The sequence below is a fragment of the Homarus americanus genome, unplaced genomic scaffold, assembly GCF_018991925.1.
Source record: "Homarus americanus isolate GMGI-L3 unplaced genomic scaffold, GMGI_Hamer_2.0 scaffold1024, whole genome shotgun sequence".
NCBI classification, from domain to species: Eukaryota; Metazoa; Arthropoda; class Malacostraca; order Decapoda; family Nephropidae; genus Homarus; species Homarus americanus.
This window is the reverse complement of record NW_024715228.1, coordinates 7,563,326-7,583,369: the sequence shown is the minus strand read 5'-3', so window position 1 is coordinate 7,583,369 and position 20,044 is coordinate 7,563,326. Positions and strand designations below refer to the sequence as shown.

Genomic DNA, 20,044 nt, shown 5'->3' with positions numbered 1-20,044 from the left:
TTTGTAGGCGAAGAAATAAAATATTTACCGTAATTATGGCGCCATTGGCGATCATGTTTTGGTTCACATCATCTGCTATAGCTACAGAAACGTCAAGAAATGAATGATGAACTCATTGGGTGTGTTTATTAAGATTTACAGTATATTGGATTGAATTTGTTAATTTTTTCTATAGACGTTGTTTGGATGAGAGTAAGAAAATCAAAACAAAAATGCACAGGTTAAGAAGTTAAGTGAAGTTAAGTGAGGTTAGGTAAGGCTAGGTAAGATTAGGTCAGGTTCTAATAGGTTCTGTGTATTCTTGCTTCCATTTTCATGTTCAGTATCATGGAAATATATATCTACAGAAATTTTGGTTCAATTCCAAAAGTTATATCTGGTGCTAACTGTTTCCTCTACCTGTACCAAACAAATCTTCATGGAAAGTCATAAAGTATACATATACTGTACAGCTACAGTCAATGGCAAATACTAAATCCACTTAACCAAGGATAGTGCAAGAAAGCCATTAAAGAAGTGACATAATGGACCCTAAACTTTGGTACTCCTATGGTTGGGTGCTATTCTCCATCATTTAACCTTACATTTAACCAGTCTTATTAGGAAATTTGTAATCACCACACACTGTTATGAACAAAATTCCTGTTACCTCTAAGATAGAGGACTCAACGGAAATAAGCCTTAAACAATTTTCTTGGGCTGTGGTTAGTTATCAAGTAAATGTTACCTTTTGTTTGCATGTCTGCTTTATCTATGTCCATGTTGAGCCAATGCATATTTGTATGAAGACTTTATTGAATAAATATCCATCTATCTATCCATTTTTTTAAAATATAGTGGTGAAAGCTTCACTGAATAATATTGAATATTACAGTGTTGCTCGTATTTTCAAATTTACCTGTTGTAAAACAATTACAACCAAGACTGAATACAATACATAAAGCCATTTATAATTCATACAAAACACCCAAAACAAAATATATTATACAAAAAAATTTCCTCTAATCCTAAAATTTCTGAGGCACATCAAATTGCATTTTGGTTCGCCTATTTTGATGCCTACTCGATGAAGTATGATATCTACTTCAAGCACACAAAGATGAGGGTGGTTTTATATTAAAATTATGACATATTAAGTATTAAAAAAGGGGTTAATATTTGAGTTACGTACCAAAATACCACATTAAGAACAGACGACCCTGAGATTTCTCTGTCGTGACGTCACAGCCCTCTGTTGGTAAACAACCTAAGCTGCTGTTCATAGGCTACCTATCTTAAAACTTATTTCCACAAAATATTACGGTTAATATTAAAATTTAATGAGATAAGGCTTAAATATTATAAATAAATAAATTATAAATGTTAAAATTTGGAAAATATCTTTTGTTAGATGACTAGTTGCAGGTGTTGCTATGATAGTACTTTAAATGTCAATGTATTTGTTGTGAATTCTTTTGAATAATCAATAAATAATCACGATATTATTGTTATTTAAAAATGTTTTAACTAAGGATATGAAATATATTTATAGACATATGAACTTTAACCAAAATGTAAAATATTTAACTACACTTTTCCCTGGCAACAGACACAATAGGTAGTGTATTCGAATCTTCGGTCTACATCATTAAGCTGTCTTAATTATGTTTTAAGTAATCATTAACAGTAGTATATCGCCCAGATCATCTGTCTTAGTCATGCTGTAACTTTGTACAAAAATTGTTTGCGTCTGTTAATACTGAACATTAAGAATATGAAATCTATCTATGGTCGCAAGTGTAATATTTTATGCGACATATATGTATATGTATTTATTTTGATATATTTATATTTTTATTAGTTTAAATTCACGTTTTTAACTTGTCAGACAATCGTGGCATTAGCACCTTTACAGCTTTCTTGGACTGCCTGCAGACAAATCAATCTACTGTTTACTAGTTTTTGTTTACCTGCTCTTTTTATGTGAGCAAATATGAGTTTTAAGATGATTATAATAAATAAATCTCCTATCTATCCATCTATCTCTCAATCTATCTATGAGTAACCAAGCCACAAGTCAAGAGGCGTCTCGAACACCCAGTCTATTAGAGAACACGGGAAGTGCCTCACACACTCCCTGCTGCTCCTCGGTCTCTGTCTCTTTGTACATATTTGTCGGGAATATAATTTTCTCGGTCTCGTAAGTTAATCTAGTTTAAGTATTGGAGATGTTTTACTCATATTATGGCATTAGTATACGTATAATATACAAGCTTAAGGTATATTTGAGTTATCATATGTGAGAAAGAGGAACGTATAGTAATGTTGGGAAATCTCTTCTACAGGAAAAAGTAACTACCACTTACAGGTTGGGCATAAAGTGGCCAAACACCTTTATATTAGTATATTTTTTGTTTCATTATATTGAAGAGATATATTGGAATATATACCAATGATATTATTTCAGTTATATACAACCATGTAATCGGGTATTTTTTACATATGCAATAGATATATGTATTTCATAATTCTGAGTAACTTTCATTTTGTACTCTTCCGTCACTCTTCCGTCACTCTCATGCTAATGCTATTTTACAGTGAGTGTATTCTCATTGACTAACTACTTTCTGTTTAATATGACGGGGTCTGCCCTGCTGCTAGGAAGTTAGGTTAGGTTAGGTAGGTTTTGGCAAGTTTGCACTTCCACTGCCCACTTTGTTAGAAAGTCAAAAATATACTTTTCTAGTGTATTTGTGTGTGTTTAGACCGAATATGACCTTCATTTCCGTCGGAAATTTACCGGTTTTTTTTTTATTAAATTGTGCCGCTATTATCCATTTCTGCCATATAAAGAGGGGTTCAAAATGCTCAGAATAGCAAGATCTAAATGTTTCAGTAGTTTATAACTTTCAGGCGCGCTATGTCCTGAAGTAAAATAATACAGATAATTTATTAGACAAAAATATTTAATAAAAACATTGTTAAACCACTGCTCGGTGGTATATACACTGGTGCCAAATCACCTTCATTTGTTCTGTACTTTGTATATTTACCAATTTTGAATCGTTTTCTTTATTAAACAATTAATATTCATATACAGTCTCTCCTCAACTTATGACATATTCGACTTAAGACAACCCAGACATACGACCGCCATGGTCATTTAAAATATTTTTCATATTACACATTTTCGAGTCCCGACGTTCGGTTGTAATGTGACGCCGTACGATAGCTTGGGCTGGGCCGCCTCGTGGTGTACAGCATCCACGTCGTAGGCCGCTCAGTTGGTGTTTGGCCGTCGTATTTTCTAGTACCGACGTTAGTGATCGCGCTGTGTACTGACAAAAATGTGAATTTAGTTTTTAACTGTACTGAATTCATAATTTTTTTTTAAGTTGAAAAGTTACCTGATACTGAGCCATTTCTTTTGCATTTCATAGCAGCATACCAGTTCTTAAGTTTTCACAGTTATGAGTGAAATTTATAAACATGCTAATACTGTACTACAAATATTTGCAATGGTTTAATGCTTTATGCTCTTTGAATTATGTCTCACTGCTTATCTTCATGATATTATTCTGTAGCTGTTTTATATCTTGTATTTTATATGTTCAGTGTAAAAGTTTATACATGTAGTATAACATAAAAAATGCAGTTTGTAAAGTAATTTTTCATTTTGCAGATTTATCACCATGATGATTAGAAGACTTACGACATTGTCCTTGTTGGCATCAATAAACAAGATTGCTCCTGCTTGAATTAGTTTTCATCTTTATTGTTTTTCATTTTTGTACATAGCTTTTGTCAAATGATTAGGACATGTTCTTAAGATATTGGACCTTGTTTGAAATTATTGTTATAACTACATAGTACAGTACAGTACTGTACTCTACTTTACTTGGTTTGTGACTTTTAGTGTACAAAGAACTACAGTAGTTTGTCAGTGCCAAATTAGTTTAATTTCAACTTACTTTTTTTGTGGATTCACCTTATATTAAAATTGTAAAACCTAGTCACCATGGAAGATTCCAGTGTTACCGGAATTGAATCATCAAGTGGAGTCTTTGGTATCCCGAAGTGGATGATGAAGAAAGGAATGAGGTATGTGTGATATACTTTTTTCTATATTTTATTTTATCCTGGAGGAAGTGAGTTAACTGTACATGCTTCTTCAGTTTTTACAATTTACTACTAAATTTTATTTGTACTTATGTAGCTTACCTACTGTATATAATTTTATTATACAGTATAGCCAAGTAGGAAGGCCATCTCAAAACTGAGATAGATAACAAGCCTGTACTGTACTTACACTTTGAACTACACTGTACTTAGTTTACTCTTTAGATGTACAGTATATCTTTTCACAAATAATCTCTCCTTAGGTATTTACTTTGACCACACTTAAGCTAGTGATACTCATTCCCTCCAGGAACACTCCTTGAGGGGTGGTCATGTTTTTCATGTACTTTATTGTACTCTTACTTGTTTAATATTTTCCTCATGTTGTCATTGGATTGCATGGACCATAGTTTGCTCATATTTATGAGCAAATTATTTTAATTCCTTCATCCACTGCAGGAGGGTGACATAGAAAGGTCATTTGTGCGTATGTGCACCTACAATAATGTGAAAAAGTACAGTACAGTGGGGTATGCTATAACGAACGTAATTGGTTCCAGAACCTCGTTCGTTATAGCATTCGTTCGTTATAGGATTAATCCGTTCCAGGCCCCCAAATACAACCACTTAACACTGAAAAAATTCTGTGGAAAATGTAAAAAATACGGTACTTTATCTTACCTTAGTGTTATTCAGCATGCAGGTACCCCTAAACACTGGCACATCACTATCACTTCCACTGGGAGTCTTGGCTTTAAGGTCCTCAAACAATTGTTTAGCCTTCTCACAAATTATAGCTTCACTAATGTTACCACCTGCCATTTCTTTCTCCTTTATCCACACTAAGAGTAAATTTTCCATCTCTTCAATCACATTACACTTTGCTTTGCTAAGTCTAAAGATTCCCTTAGCCACTTGCACAGTTTTTAACTCCTCTTTATTCTTCAAAATCGTACATATAGTCGATTTAGCCATCCCATATTCATCACTAAGTTTCGCAATGCTTCTTCCATTCTCACGTTTCTTTACAATTTCTTTCTTAGTTTCAAGTGTTATTAGCTTTCTCACTCGCTTTGGACGACTCATTGTTACAATTGTATACTTGTATAACAAAATAGTTATACAAATAACGCGAATTTCCACATCAAAAGACGAAATTTCAACAATAACAGTGGTGCACTGGCTACACAATGAGACAAAGATGGCGCCTGACGCTCTTGTTGTGGGTCGCGGTACAACAATATTCATGCGCCAGGCGAAATAGTCCCGTATTCATCCGCGTTCGTTGTAGGAGTTGCGTTCGTTATAGCATTCTCAATTTTATAGGTAAAACCGTTCGTTATAGGAATATTCGTAGTAGGATCCGTTCGTTATAGCATACCCCACTGTATTGGATTTAAACAAAATGTGGTATCAGAAAAGTACCGGTAGATGGATTTGATGATAATTTGTTGTAATTACTGTTCTGCCTTCCCTTCCCTTCACTGAAAACTATTTTATGAAGGAAAAATTCTGGGAAATACTGAGCATGGAGTCTATAGTATTTTCCACACAAGCACACACACACATATACAGTATATATTTAATGTTAATTAGGTTTTAACACCCTTTTGCAATTTACATTTGGGAAAATCTGCATTATTGGTGGTTATCGTTAGGCTCTAAATTCGCTGACGAGGAATCTAAACACTGGCAAGCGCATCTTTCCCTTCACTTGTCATATCCATGATGGCCGATATGCGAAGAAATTGCTTTTTCATCCTCCATGCAGCTTCATCTACCTACATGCTGCCTCGCGGCTACCATGCGAACTACTGGAGAAAGTGAGTTCCAGAAATGTTTCCAGGGGTGGAAGAAACACTGGCATTCGTGTATAGCATCGCAAAGGGAATACTTTGAAGGGGATCACAGCACTGATCCTCAGTACGGTACATACTGGCGCCTGTAGCATGAGTTCGTGAACTTAATTGTCAGACCTCATATGGAGATAATTACTGTAACGTATCTTTACTATTTAATGAATGACAATAAATAGTGTACTGTACAATATTATATAATGAATGGCAGTCATAGAAGAATGAGTGAGAGGCATTGAGATGCAGTGGGTAGGATGGAGTGTCGAGGAAAACTGACTGGTGACCACGTGGTCCCTTTCTCCCTTCAAGGGGCGCTTCCCCCCTCCCTCTCTCACTAAAACAGGGAAAAGCACTTCACAATCAGAGCAAAATAATTTCAGTCACTAAAACAGAGTACAATATGAACTTTAGTGATGTCCTCTCACTGTAAGGTAAAAAACAACAACAACAACGATGATGACTGATAAACATTGAGCTCCATTTCTTATACACATGTAAGCAACAACAACAACAAGGAGGAGGAGGAGGAAGAAGCAGCAGCCTGGACTGTAGTCCTCCAGATAACCACGAGGCAGCGTTTGAGTAGATGATGCCTCGGCTGACAAATGAAGTGCGTGAAGCGTTCCAAATGCCAAGTTGGCAGGATGACGAATATCATTAATGTAAATTTGTTTATATCGCAAATAGGGAAGTGGTCTTAATATACTGTATCAGCATCGTTAACGTGAAGTATCATAGATTGGGATGTTGTAAATAGAGGTTTTCCTGTATATTTCTACCATAACCTATGGTCCTCTTCAGGGGTGAAGGGGAATGTACTGTAGGTTATCGTCAAAATAATGAACTACTGTACAGTATATTAAAGTGATCTTGCTTTTCAGTGTTATGATTTATGTATATTTTCTTCAGTTATATACGGTCAGCCCGAGCAGTACCGTACTAATTTGTCCTTTTCCCCTATTTCTGACTTTCAAAATGTACATCTTGTACAGCATGGTAATGAATGTTGTACAGAATTTGTACACTGCTGTCACTATTTTGACTAGCCTCTACAAAAACTTTCCTTCACCATATCTGGTGACTACTGTATTAAATTCTATTGATTTAGTGCGCATTATATATCCATGTACTATATAAGTAAGCCTCTGAGACTTGCATTGTTATTAACCCCTATGCCCTGGGCTAGGGTGCTGCTGGCCGTATCCCCCATGCGGGGGTAAATCGAGAAAAACCAACTTTACCCAAAATAATTTTTGACCTTTTTAGATGATAAAACAATAAAAATGAAGTAAAAAACTATACAGTATATTGAACCTCTAGAAACTTCCCTGTGGCCGCAGTGGCGAGGGGAATAAGGGGACAGTGTTGTTTTGACGGCTAGCGCTTGTGATCACTACGCACTTAGCGGCCATTTTCTGCTTGTCATTGTGTCTGGGATGGCCAGCAATGAATATATTTACTGATCATAATACTGATTTGCTATAAATAATTCATTTAGAATATTTTATTTGCATTATTTTTTATATAAAGTGCTCGGCGACACACACACAGTCTGTCGCCAGGCTGTCTTTGTGTTTGGCAGAGCAAGTAATGCATATAGATAATTATCGGAATAATAATTCTACAAATAAATGCATTTATAACATAATTATAGCATTATTTTCCAGTAATACTACACTACAATACAACTACACTACTTTTAGCAATATTACTTTGATACAACATGATAAAATGGACAAACAATGAAACTGAAACAAACAAAAGTAGGTACTTACATTCAGGAAGCTTCCCTGTGGCCAAGTGTGTTGCGTGACATGCAAATAGTCACCGGAACCTGATAACCTGCGCTGGGCATTCAAACAATGCTGCAAAAAGGCGCTCATTCCGCATCGTCAACCGGGGCGCCACTAGATGGACATTACGGAATGTCAACCGGGGCGCCACTAGATGGACATTCCGGAATGTCAACCGGGGCGCCACTAGATGGACATTCCGGAATGTCAACCGGGGCGCCACTAGATGGACATTCCGGAATGTCAACCGGGGCGTAGGGATAAAAAAGAAAAGTACAAATGAGGCGATCAGCGTCAGAAGGGGATAAAGCCACACCCCGGCCAAAATGCATTTTTTGATGGCTAACACTATTTTCACCCTTCCTCTACATGTTGGCATTGGATGTAACCCTCTAGCTAGAATAGAAATATGGTGGAAAGTCCTTAAAAAATAAGGTGTGATTTTACCTCATGCCTGGAGCTACGTATCTGGCTGTGTGCTCAGTTCCAGAAAGTTCAGAGCGAGAGGAGCACGAGCCAATGACAGCACGCCTCCCTCAGAGACCATACTCCCTGAGGCAGCCAATCACAATGGATTTCCCCTTGCTACATCACAGCTCCTCGGCCCAGACGCTGCCTCCTCCTTAGTTTTAGCGCGTATTTTAGCATCAGGAGGTTAGTGTACGTTCTACTGATATTTTTTATAACCTTTCGGCGTAACATTGACGCTATTCGTGTTCCACGGGTGTGAGAAGTGCTGTGCAATATCTGCCCGATATTAGAGCAAGACTCGAGTGAGGCCAGGCCTTCTGGTGTGGGTTCAGGAGCCCATTACAGTATTCCTGAGCTTGTGTTTGACGCCAGTTCTCACGTTGACACCCCAGTAATGCTTGGTGATAGTGATTTTGGTGGTGAATTTAGTGTTGATTATGGTGATACAAGTGCTACTGGCGATGATGCAGGTGACATGCATGATTGCAGAAAAAACATACATCATGTTATGAACCATCGGAAGATCTTTTTAAAGACTATGATGACTTACGTGTCAACAATGAAAGTGACTCACAGCCTGATGAAAGTGATAATCATAATGACAATAACACTTTGAACGCACAGAATAACTTTTTAGTGTGCTACAAAGCATCCGAAGATCTTTTTGCAGACTATGACGAGTTAAAAGACAATGTGGCATGCATTGACGATGATAATGACAGTGAAAATGAGCTTGAAATAGATGAAACTGAGTATACTCATAATACAACAGTGACTGCTATGCATCACAAGACCTTTTTGCAGACTGTGATCCGATATAGAGTTACGTGACGTGCACCGACTGCAATAATGACGATGAAAGTGAAGATGAAAATAATGAAAGAGAGTCTAATGGTAACACAAACAGTGACACTAATGTATCACAACAAGAACATACAGACTGTGAGGAGGTAGAAGTGGACAGTGACGAGACATGCATTGACCATGATAGTGATGAAATTGAGCCTGACCCAACGAATGCTAGTGAAAGTGAGCCCATACCTCAGTTTTATAATGAAACTGAACTGTTGCCGGCATCAATAATCAATGATTTAGTTGATGAAGAATCTGTGTGGCGATTTTTAGAGGGGGCAGAGTAAGACTTTGATCAGTAGATGATTGATTATGACGAAGCCATTAAAGTTATACACACTCCTCAGGATTTAAGTAACTTTAAGTTGCTACAATCTTCAGGGATAATAAAACGAAGGAACTAAACAAAGTAAGATTGTAATACTATTGTCATAATACTGTTTTACCAAAGATTGTGCAAACTTCTTCCACCTTTTTTATCCGTATGTTAATTATGTTGGGGGTGGGGGGATGAGTGTAGTGGTGTTTCCTTATTATTACACACTATTATACTTAAAAAGATTATAAATCTTTGGTTAATAATAGGGACGGAAAGATAAATACCGATGGGCAAATGAGCTTTTTATTATTTCATTTTGGGGGGTTTATGAGGGGGGTGTAAGACGAGTGCTGTTTTTGGTGATCATTAACTTGTTTTACAGTATTGGTTCACAATAATAAGAAAATTTTGCAGAAAAATGCTATTGTTGTTGGTTTGAAGCTCAAACAACTGTACATCACGGGTAGTTATTCTCATTCAACTCGCGATAAAATAACTATTCACAGTACTAACTTCCAGTTTTCACAGTTCGCTAGGAGAGGGTTTGAGCTGCACGAAAAAAAATGAACCCTCTAGCTTAAAAAAAATTATGGTTGTTTGAATTTTGAAAAACCTTAAATGCATTTTTCTCAGCTTTTTGAATTTGGCGCTTCACTCCCCCTTCTGACGCGGCGTGCCTCAAATATGGTCATGGGTGTATCTGCTAGTCTGCGGCAATCATTATTTCAGGGTAAGGGAGTTTTCCCGGGCACTTTAAATCATTTGTATACACTTGTGGATATGTGGGTAAGGTCATTGAACTATGTGAGCATATCTATTACAACTCCTGGCTTACAGTAATTTTTACTGGTTTAAGATGTAATGGTATATAAAGTTGGTGAATCCTGTTATTTTGGGTTTATCTTTGACTATGTGTTTTCCCAAACTCTTTCAAACATGTCCAGTTACAGTATTTCTTAGTTTTTAACAAATAACATTCACTTCAGGGCTGTAGGAACCCATGTTAGTTTCTTAATAGAAATGTGAAATGGGTTCATAAATGGTATTTTGTCATTGGAGGTTCAAACATAAGGGATATTATAGCCACTTTGTTTTCAAGAGCTAAGATTATGGGTTTTTGTATACTACTCTGTACTGTACATGAAGAGATTTTTCTCAGTTTTTAAATCATTCATCTAAGAAAGATCTTGAGTTCTTATCTATTACATTGACAGTCTCTTACCTTATTTTTTCACTAGTTATGATGCTTTGAAAAGTGCTTGTAGATCTGTCTCTGAATATACAACCTGGATCTTTATTCACTTTTGACAGTGGCTGTTCATTTTTACTTCTTTACTAACATACATGCCGAACAGAAGGCTCGTGTATTTCTCTCTATTATTTGAAGGGATTCTTATCTTGGCCTTTCTATCAGCATATACAGCTACTCCTCGACTTATGACCGCCCGGACATATAACCGCCTCAGTCTTACCAAAATTTTGTCAAATTACGTATTTTCAAGTCCCGACGTTAGTGATTGCGCTGTGTACTGAAAATTTTTTCGTTTGTAATTCACTTTAAAATGGCTGGCAAGCTTAAAAGTGAGAGTTTTGTGGTGCTGAGAAGAAAAAGAGAGACTCATTTTAGATTTTCTATGTATTATTTAAGCATTTTCGACTTACGACCAATTCGACTTACGACCTGGATTTGGGTCCCTAACCCCGTCGTAAGTTGAGGAGCAGCTGTATACAGCATTTAAAAAAATCTCTTAAGTACCAGTCGCTCTCCATATTTATTCTGCTTGAACTCATACCTTCTATATACCTGTCTTAATGGAGTTTCTATCGATATCAGAATGGTGGATTTTATTTTCTAAGTAATGAAGGTATTCATCAGTCTATGATGTGGTGTTACTTGCATATGATCTGTCCTTTCCATTAAGGTGTACATGTGCTATTCTCTGGGTGCTCAGTTGGTTCTCATGGTATATGACAACCTTCATCTCATTCCTAGTTGGTTTAGAATCTCACAAGTTACTTTGAAAATAATCTGGCCATAAACTGTGATTTAATTTCTGAATTCCTCTTTTGTGGCTGAGAGGAAGAGGCAGGTGACTTATGCCCAGAGTTTTAAACACCCTCTTCCGTTGAAGAGGGTCATCGTGTTTCAACCCAAGTTTTAAAAAATGAGTCCTGAAGGACACCGCAGCACAGTACTTGACGGGGTGGTGGGGCGGTAAAATTAACTAATTCCAATAAAATTAATTTATAATAGTGGAATTAGTTAATTTTACACCACACCACCCCATCAAGTACTGTATTGCGGTGTCCTTCAGGACTCATTTTTTTAAAACTCGGGTTGAAACATGATGACCCTCTTCAACGGAAGAGGGTGTTTAAAACTCCTGCCGCTAGAATCTCTCCCTTCTCCTTTAGGGGATTTCGTAATTGGTGGGGGGAAAAAAGACGGAAACTCAGGGACCCCAGGTTATGGCTGGGGGACTGAAGAGTCCTGTGATCTAATAAGGGATTTTTTTCTGGTGACTTCAACTCATCAAGTTTTTGGACCACCAATATACTCACAGTTCTGTCTCACTAGCCATTAATACACCTGGCTAGGAGCTGTTTATGTAGCCTTTCACTGATCTGTATAGGACTGTGTCCTTGCCTTGGAATGCAGCTTGATCCATGGACAGAACAGCTGAGCCTGGGAATGTTCCACTAGAGAGAATCTTACTAGTGCTTTGACTTTTCCCTTCAGCCATAAAATGGAATTTCTGAGTTCAGTCCTTGGTTTTTTTGTGGTTATTAATTTATGGATAGCTGCAAAATTGGTACATGCAAATTTCAGAACTGGTAATGTGAATTATTATTTATATAAATGAATCCCAGGCTTCCATATGGTAAGCAGAATGAAAAACATGTCAACTGATTCAGGCTTATCTCCTCAAGGTCAAATGAAATGCATTGATAATTTTGTTTAATGTAATACGTATAAACAAATATCGCAGTAACCCACAGCCAAACCCAGTCATGCGTATGTCTACACCAGCATCCATACACAATAATGAATTCACTATTATAGTGGCTGGTATAAAATGCCAGGTCCAACAAATTCAGGCACCAGACATAGGAGCACGTTATAAAATGTTCTGGAAGCACTTGTAGATGGTAGTCTCTCACAGCTCAGGGAATGGCGCGGTCTTCAAGTTGACCGATGAACATAAAGGCTATCCCAATAGCTGGTACCAGGTTGAAGTGGAAGCAATATAGGGCCAAGTCACTCTGCCAAACAGCAGACCAAACCCTCTCCCAGTGGGTCTCCAGTCACCACTTCTGCGCTGGAACAAAGAGCACAACGCAATGGCAGCAACTTCAGCTGACCAAATCCTGCCTCACAACAGAATGTGGCAGGACCCCAGATGGACAGGAATATATATCTGGTGCTCAGTGGATACTAGTGGACTGGTTATCACCACCCAACTGTCGAGTTAAAATAAAGAAATACCCATCAGCAATGAACTGAACAAATGGGTAATTACAGGTAAATATGCCAAGAAACAAATTCATAACTTGATACCAAACATGTGAAACAATATGCAAGTAACAAGTCTAAATAAACAATTAACACAACTAAATATCACATGAAGATACTTACGAAGTAGTAGACAAAGAGAGGGGAGGAAGTAGTATGTCTGCTCTGAGGAGTGTACAGTGAATCCCAGTTAAAAGTGGTGCTGGTGTCTCAGTACAAGCTTGCTTACCAGTCTTGAACACACTCGAATACAACCACCATCCAAGTTCACTTGCAGGCTTGAACACTTCCTAAAACAGTTACCCTGTAAGCTCACTTGGAAGTTTAAATACTGTACTCTCGAACACATTCAGCAAATATGATACTTGAATCGTATCATTCAGCTCCTCAAATTAAAACAAACTGACAGACGCCCCCAAACAAGCAACACCGCAATTTACAAGATGCAAATACGGGGGTATTCAACCCAAAAGATGACAAGACTGTCCTGACAGTTCTTTAGTTGACACATCAAATTGGTGATAATGCTTCTTCCTTGGCATGAATTATGGTACATTGGTAGGTACCGGTAAGTAGTTTTATATTACCTCTGGGACCCTGTTATGCCGACTGTTCCCATCCTGTTGGTTGGCATTAGGAAGGGGATCCAGCTGTAAAAATTTGCTTCAACATTCTTGGTGGCAACTGGGCCACCAGAGCCTGTGTTCATCCCAGGTTTCTGCTGCATTTTCTGGGCCGGTACTTAGTGTATGTGGTAGTGAGCAGGGGTGGGAGCATCCTGTTCCAGTTTTACCTAACCGCTGCTATTAGATAATTGTGGCTAACCCACACAAGCATAGGAAATGGCTGTAAAATGTTGATAATGATGTTGTATGTATACAGTATGTTTTTTTTGTTTTTTTAATTGGTCTTACTGCAGGAGATCTATAATCAAGAACAAAAACAGAGTTTCCTTTCAATCACATTGACTTACTCACTTTGACTAATTTGTCATCCTCTTAACATGGCTTAGATCTGCAGACAGTTATTCTCAAGTTACAGGGAAAAATATTATTGCAACATTTGATATAGCTGGTAAACTTTACTTAGCTATGTTATGCTTGAAGTTGATCACTGGTATGTTAAGGGCATTTGATTATCCAAAACTATTTAAGTAGATTTTCATTGTATGCTGTGAAATTATGTATCGGACAATTATTCATGACAGTTTATTGCCCGGAGTTTTAATCACCCTCTTCCATCAATGGGGTCTTCGTGTTTACAACCAGAGATCTAAAAAAAAAATGTAGTCACGAAGGACATTGCACTACAGTGCTTGATGGGGAGGTGTGGCAATAAAATGAGCAAATTCCAATATTGTAACTTTATTTTACTGCTAACCCTCCCCGTCAATCACAGTAGTGCAGTTTCCTTTGTGACTCAAATTTTTTTACAAGTCTGGTCGTGAACAAAGACTCATGTCGCTGGAAGAGGGTGATTAAAACTCCAGGTGTATGACACTACATTTGTCATGTAACATTATTAGTATCTGTCATGTAATTTTTTTATGGTAGTTCACACGGCTAAATCCCAAATGGCCAGGCTTGTGAATGTGGTCCAGGAAGGGAATCATTATGAGCAAAGTACATACAGTATAGTCTTCATTTACGAGGTCAATTGAACCCATGGAGGTCAGCGTAAACGAAATAACAGAACATATGGGATTAATTGAAATAGAGACTTGGTCGACCCCCAAACTACACTTTTTATGACACAATACAGTGGTCCCTCTGTTAACGAACACAATTTGTTCCAGAAGGTCGTTCGTTAACCGAAACCATTGTTTCAATGGGATTTTGGGTACTTGGTTCCAGCTTTCTGAAAATTACATACAAACTAAAAATAAATGCAGTAAAGTGCACTTACTTTGAGGTGTGTATGTAGAAGGCTCCTGGTTGATGATGATGGGAATTAGAAGTGGGGGTAGGGGAGAAGTCACCCCATGCTTCATGCCGTCATTTCACCCATAAAATTTTAAGTTCACTAGGTGTAATTCAAGATTATTTTCTTTAAATCAACACTGCACTGCACAATATATTGTCAATATGTAAAATAAATTTCAGAATGACCAATAATTGTACTGTAAAAACGTAAAAATAGTTTATGTTCAAGAGAGCCACAAGCAAGATGTTACCTCCACTGACCAGAGATACAAACTGACGCCTTGGTTGGTGAGTCAAGTGGCTGAGTGGCGCACCAAAAACTAGTTTCTTGTACTCCAATTATGTTAAATAAGTGTTAAAATGACTAAAAATTTTAATATAAAGCTTGGGAATTATTGAATAGTACAACCTTCTTGATATTTACTCAAATGGTAACGAATTTAAGCCCTTAAACCGATTACTGTATTGGCGGACTAAAACTACAGCTGGTGAGCAGGTGAAAACATGTTGGGAAAAATTCGTAAGTAATTCGTTAACCAAAATTTTTTTGTTAACTGAAGTGAAGAATCTTATGGAAGGTAAGTTGTTAACCAAAATTTCGTTAACCGAGGCGTTCGTTAACCGAGGGATCACTGTACTCAGAAATTGCTGTTACACACATTCAGGCTTTCTTGAGTGTAAATAAAAAAGAATAATAATTTTTACTCCAAATGATTATCATTCACTCAAAAGAAGAGAACAAACTGATATAGAAAAACATGGTTTCATCTTGGAAATCTGGAAAAAGTCACCAGCCAAATATTTACCTAATTTTTTAATACTAAAATTATTTCTGAACACTGCAGTGGGCATAAAACGAAAGTTAACCCAACAATTATATATATATATATATATATATATATATATATATATATATATATATATATATATATATATATATATATATATATATATATATATATATATATATATATATATATATATATATATATATTATCCTCAGAAGAGGCTTACAGCAAATGTATAAATTTGGTAAAATCGTTGGTTTGTTCGCAATAATGAGACTACCAACAGAGGATTTCAACTTTCCAGTGTAATGAATTCTTTATGTATTGCAGAGGAAAGAAAAATTCCTCTTATTGGAAGTAATTATTGGTGGAAGGATTATATATATAAAGAATACCAGCATTAATTCTTGGTTGTGTATGTGGATGCCTAGGGATAATAAATCTATTATTTATGAATACTGTCTTTTTTCATATACAGTATTGAAGCTTGTAACCATTCTAGAACATTGACACAGTACATGTATACTGTACTGTGTATACGAAGCATGTAATCTACTACAGTACATGTACTAGTTGACATATGTTTAGTAGTGTACTGAACTTTATTTTTATATGTTTCTCATGTATATGATCTATCTATGGCATCAGCATGTCGAAGCATGTTCTCAGTCATAATACTAAAAGACACTTTTAATGTTATTGTTAAAGTAACCTTTTCTCCTTCTACAAATAGTTTACCAATAGAATTGTTCATCTTAGAAACCTGTTTTTCTTATGGGTTTGTAGACTGAAGTACTGGACAGTAGACCCTTGCCATTCGCGAGGTATAGGTTACAAGGAATAGCGTGAATTGGCAAAGCTGAGAATAGTAACTTATACTACCTTAGTGCACTACTGTATACCTATACCAAACAACTGACCAGCTGTGGCAGCACTCATCCCTTCTTTTAACTTATCTGATAATAAAACTTTATTTGTCAGGGTCATCACTGACTTCTGCCTTTTACATTTCACTCCACTAGCATCACTAGCACTGACACTAGGCAGTCTTTTAGGGCCAATTTCACACAGAAATATTAAAGTTTTGAGAGTACAACACGAGGTGCTGCGTGGGGTGACTAGTTGTTCTGCGGGAAAAGGCTTGCAAGCTAGCCACCATCTGCTTACCGCAAATCGTTGAAATCGCGAATCGCAAACTCGCGAATGACAAGGGTCTACTGTACTTAGAATCATTAAGTTCAGTATTGTAATGTGGAATACAGGTACTCTATGGGATTTAAGCATTTACCATAATTTACAAGGAAAATAAGTTGGGAGAATTTGCATATTGGTTAGTTTATTTACAAAATTCTGTAAATAATAAGTTGGGAGAATTTGCATATTGGTTAGTTTATTTCTTAACTTATTATTTACAGAATTTTGTATCAATTGACAAGAATGAACTTAAAGAACTTTTAATATTTTCTTTATGAGAAGTATTTGGTAGCATATCATTTATTTTAAAACAATTGTTATTGTAAAGGTAGATTTGAAAATTTCATGTAACTGGTTTGGCCTGTGACAGATATGAGGTAGATGACTTCATAGTATCACCCCCGTCCAATGAGGAGGGGGGTTTCTTTCACCTACGCTACGGACGAATGCCAAGTTCACGGACGCGCTCATCCATCCATGACAGTGCCAACCAGGAAATGGCCATGACTGTTGAGGTGTGTGCATTGGCTAGGGAAGTAGTGTTTGATTATTAGGTGCTTGTGGTATTAATATTTTTGTCTCTTATTCTTTGCTGTATTTTTTCTCTTTGGTATCCAGTTTCTAACTATTGCTTTCTAGATTTTCTCTTATAAGTTATAACTGTAGTGGCAGATGTGCACTTATTTTGCATGTGTGTGTATAAGTAGGCAACCTACTTGTGTTCTTCATGCTTTTTAATTACTAGATGAGGTAGTGTTATAACATCTAGTACTATACCGTCTTGGTTAGTCTTTTGGTACAAGATCTGAGGGTGGGCAAATTAAAATAAAAATTTTCAAGAATGAGAAATCCTTCTGCTGGGTTTTATTTATGTTTAAATGTTTTTTTTACAAAAGTTCTATGCTATTTATTATTTATGTTTTTTTTTTTTACCTTGCATTATTTGATTTTAGTCTTCTAAACTTTTATTTTTATTCAGTGACATATGACCTAAGCTGTTGCATTGCCAGGGATGTACAGTAATTACCACAATAAATCAATCAATCAATCCTTCTGCTGAGCATGATGGCTACTTTGGGTGTAGTCATGTGATAAACATGGCAACATGCATATTATTCCCTTTTTTTTCACTGGGGTGATACATTGTGGTTGAGAAATGTTCTTGTGCCTCGGATGAGTAAGATCAGTCATGCATATAACACGATAGGCATTATTGAAAATTGTTACATATCAAGAACCCTAGATTTCTTTAAGGGTCTTTTTATTAATGCAGTGAACCCTTTTTCTTCCTTGGGTATTTTATCACGTTCTTTTGGTAACTAACTTTGGAACTAAATAATGATAGTGTAGTGTGTTTACTGTGCATATTCAGAAACTTTGTTTATCCATTTCTAAATATATTTCTAAGTTTAGTGTATTAAATCCTTAACTCTTTAAACTCTGCTACTGTAAGTTAGGGCATCTGGAAAGCAAAATACTTAAAGTTTGAGAATGTCGGAAAAGGTCAAAGTTAACCACAGAAACCTGTAGAGTGATACACTATCAGTGGCCTTGATATTACTATTGGTAGCTTGATCAACTCAGGGAAAAAAGCAGGTGGGTGAAGGCCTCAAGTGAATTTATTTAGTGATCTCTGTAGTTTTTAGGGTAAAAACCCAGAGCATTAAAAAGACCTAATTGAAAAACCATCATCTAGAAAAAACATTAGAATTTTATATGTAAGTGATAAGATTTATCTAATGCATTACATCATACCATTGTAACTTACTGATGAATATTTAGGTTTTCAAATGCAAACTTGAAATTTTAGATATGTTTTAGAATTTTAGTTATGTATCAGTGTACCAGTTAGTGTAGTGGTAATATAGCTCTGTGCAGTTATTTTTAGTTTTTGCTTGACACACATTCAAATTTCTTCAAGAATGGTGATTTAGATTTAATCCAGAGTTGACTTGGAGGCCATTAGTTTGAGTAATAAGGTGAATATCTTAATATCTAGTGGGTTGAAATAATTATTTCTGGTAAATATCAGTGAAGGTTTTGTTATGTACTGTACATAAAAGGGAATATGAACTCAGAAATTTATGATGTGACGAAATATTCTGTATTGTATTGTGTGAAATTATTGAACTGATGTTTGTACAGTATTTGATATAACCAGACTTTAATTGATGGTGCCATACAACTGAGACTTTATTAGCAATTTATTTAACTTTTTCTACTATGAAGCCAGAAATTATGTGTGCAGTATAGTTATGCAAAGAACTGTAGTCAAGGAGTGAATAAACATCAGTACTGTGCATGTAATCCCTGTGCATGAGTAAACCACAGTAAAGTCTCCCTTAACTAGATTAATTGGTGTACAGCTAGTCTAGGTAAGGGAGTATTCTGGTTACTTATATACTTATCCTTAACCAGGTGTTATTGGGCAACTCTTACAATTACAGTATACTGTGTTTTAATTATATAATTTATAAGATTATTTAAACTTAAACTCAAAACATGAGAATTTGATGAAAGGTAAATGAGAAACTTAAGAAAGGAAGTACAGAAAATTAAACCCCTTGTACTGTACTCACTTGTATACATTTATACTTCATATCACTTTCATACAATGAAGGTGGAATAAAAGCTAATTATAGCACACTAAAGGAGTGTATTCAGCATTAGAGGTTATAATTGTCTATTAGCATTGCAAATATTTGGAGGGTGTCACATGTCAACACCACACACTGGTACACCACTATTCTTATTTTTTTTATTTTCAGCTTTTCTTTCTAGGTCAGCCACTTTTCTCCGCATGTTCCTCCCTGAAGGCTTGAGTGGTTCTTTAGGCATGGTTCAATTGTTATTTTGTGTGTAGAATGCACCCAAAATTGAGGATTAAATGTCACTTTATGACATGATTATGCAAGCACAACAGCTAGACGCAAAAGGATATTGCTAAATTAATGATTACATATATAAGGAAATGTTCCGCCATCCAGAAGTTGAAATACAGTACAGTTGACCCTCGTTAAAACGGACCCCTTTAATCCGGGTATCGGATAAATCGGACAAAATCTAAATTAAACGAGGGACTGTCCGTGTCAAATTTCTGGTTCTGGGATTGTCCGATAGATGGCGCGTGCACGCGCCAGACCGCCAGTCATTGTTGACTTAGCGCCATATTCGAGTATCAGTGTTGTGTTGCCCTGCAATTTTTGTTGATATTTCAGTGATTAGGCATCTTTCAGC

General features: G+C 36.3%; 2 protein-coding genes across 3 annotated transcripts in view; one reads left to right on the top strand and one right to left on the bottom strand.

The window, feature by feature from the left end:
* LOC121856465 (ubiquitin thioesterase ZRANB1-like) overlaps positions 1 to 1,240 on the bottom strand; it is a 28,703-nt gene extending 27,463 nt beyond the window's left edge. For both annotated transcript variants that reach the window (XM_042352075.1, XM_042352074.1), the window contains exon 1: positions 1,172 to 1,240. The gene's annotated coding sequence lies outside the window, so the exon portion shown is untranslated. The remainder of the gene's footprint in view (positions 1 to 1,171) is intronic.
* An 827-nt stretch (positions 1,241 to 2,067) lies between these two features.
* The window catches only part of LOC121856484, a 34,783-nt gene continuing 16,806 nt past the window's right edge, over positions 2,068 to 20,044 (top strand). The window contains exons 1-3 of the mRNA XM_042352080.1: positions 2,068 to 2,179; positions 3,662 to 4,080; positions 17,178 to 17,322. Of these exons, the coding sequence (XP_042208014.1) occupies positions 3,998 to 4,080; positions 17,178 to 17,322 (228 nt within the window). The 5' untranslated portion in view covers positions 2,068 to 2,179; positions 3,662 to 3,997. The remainder of the gene's footprint in view (positions 2,180 to 3,661; positions 4,081 to 17,177; positions 17,323 to 20,044) is intronic.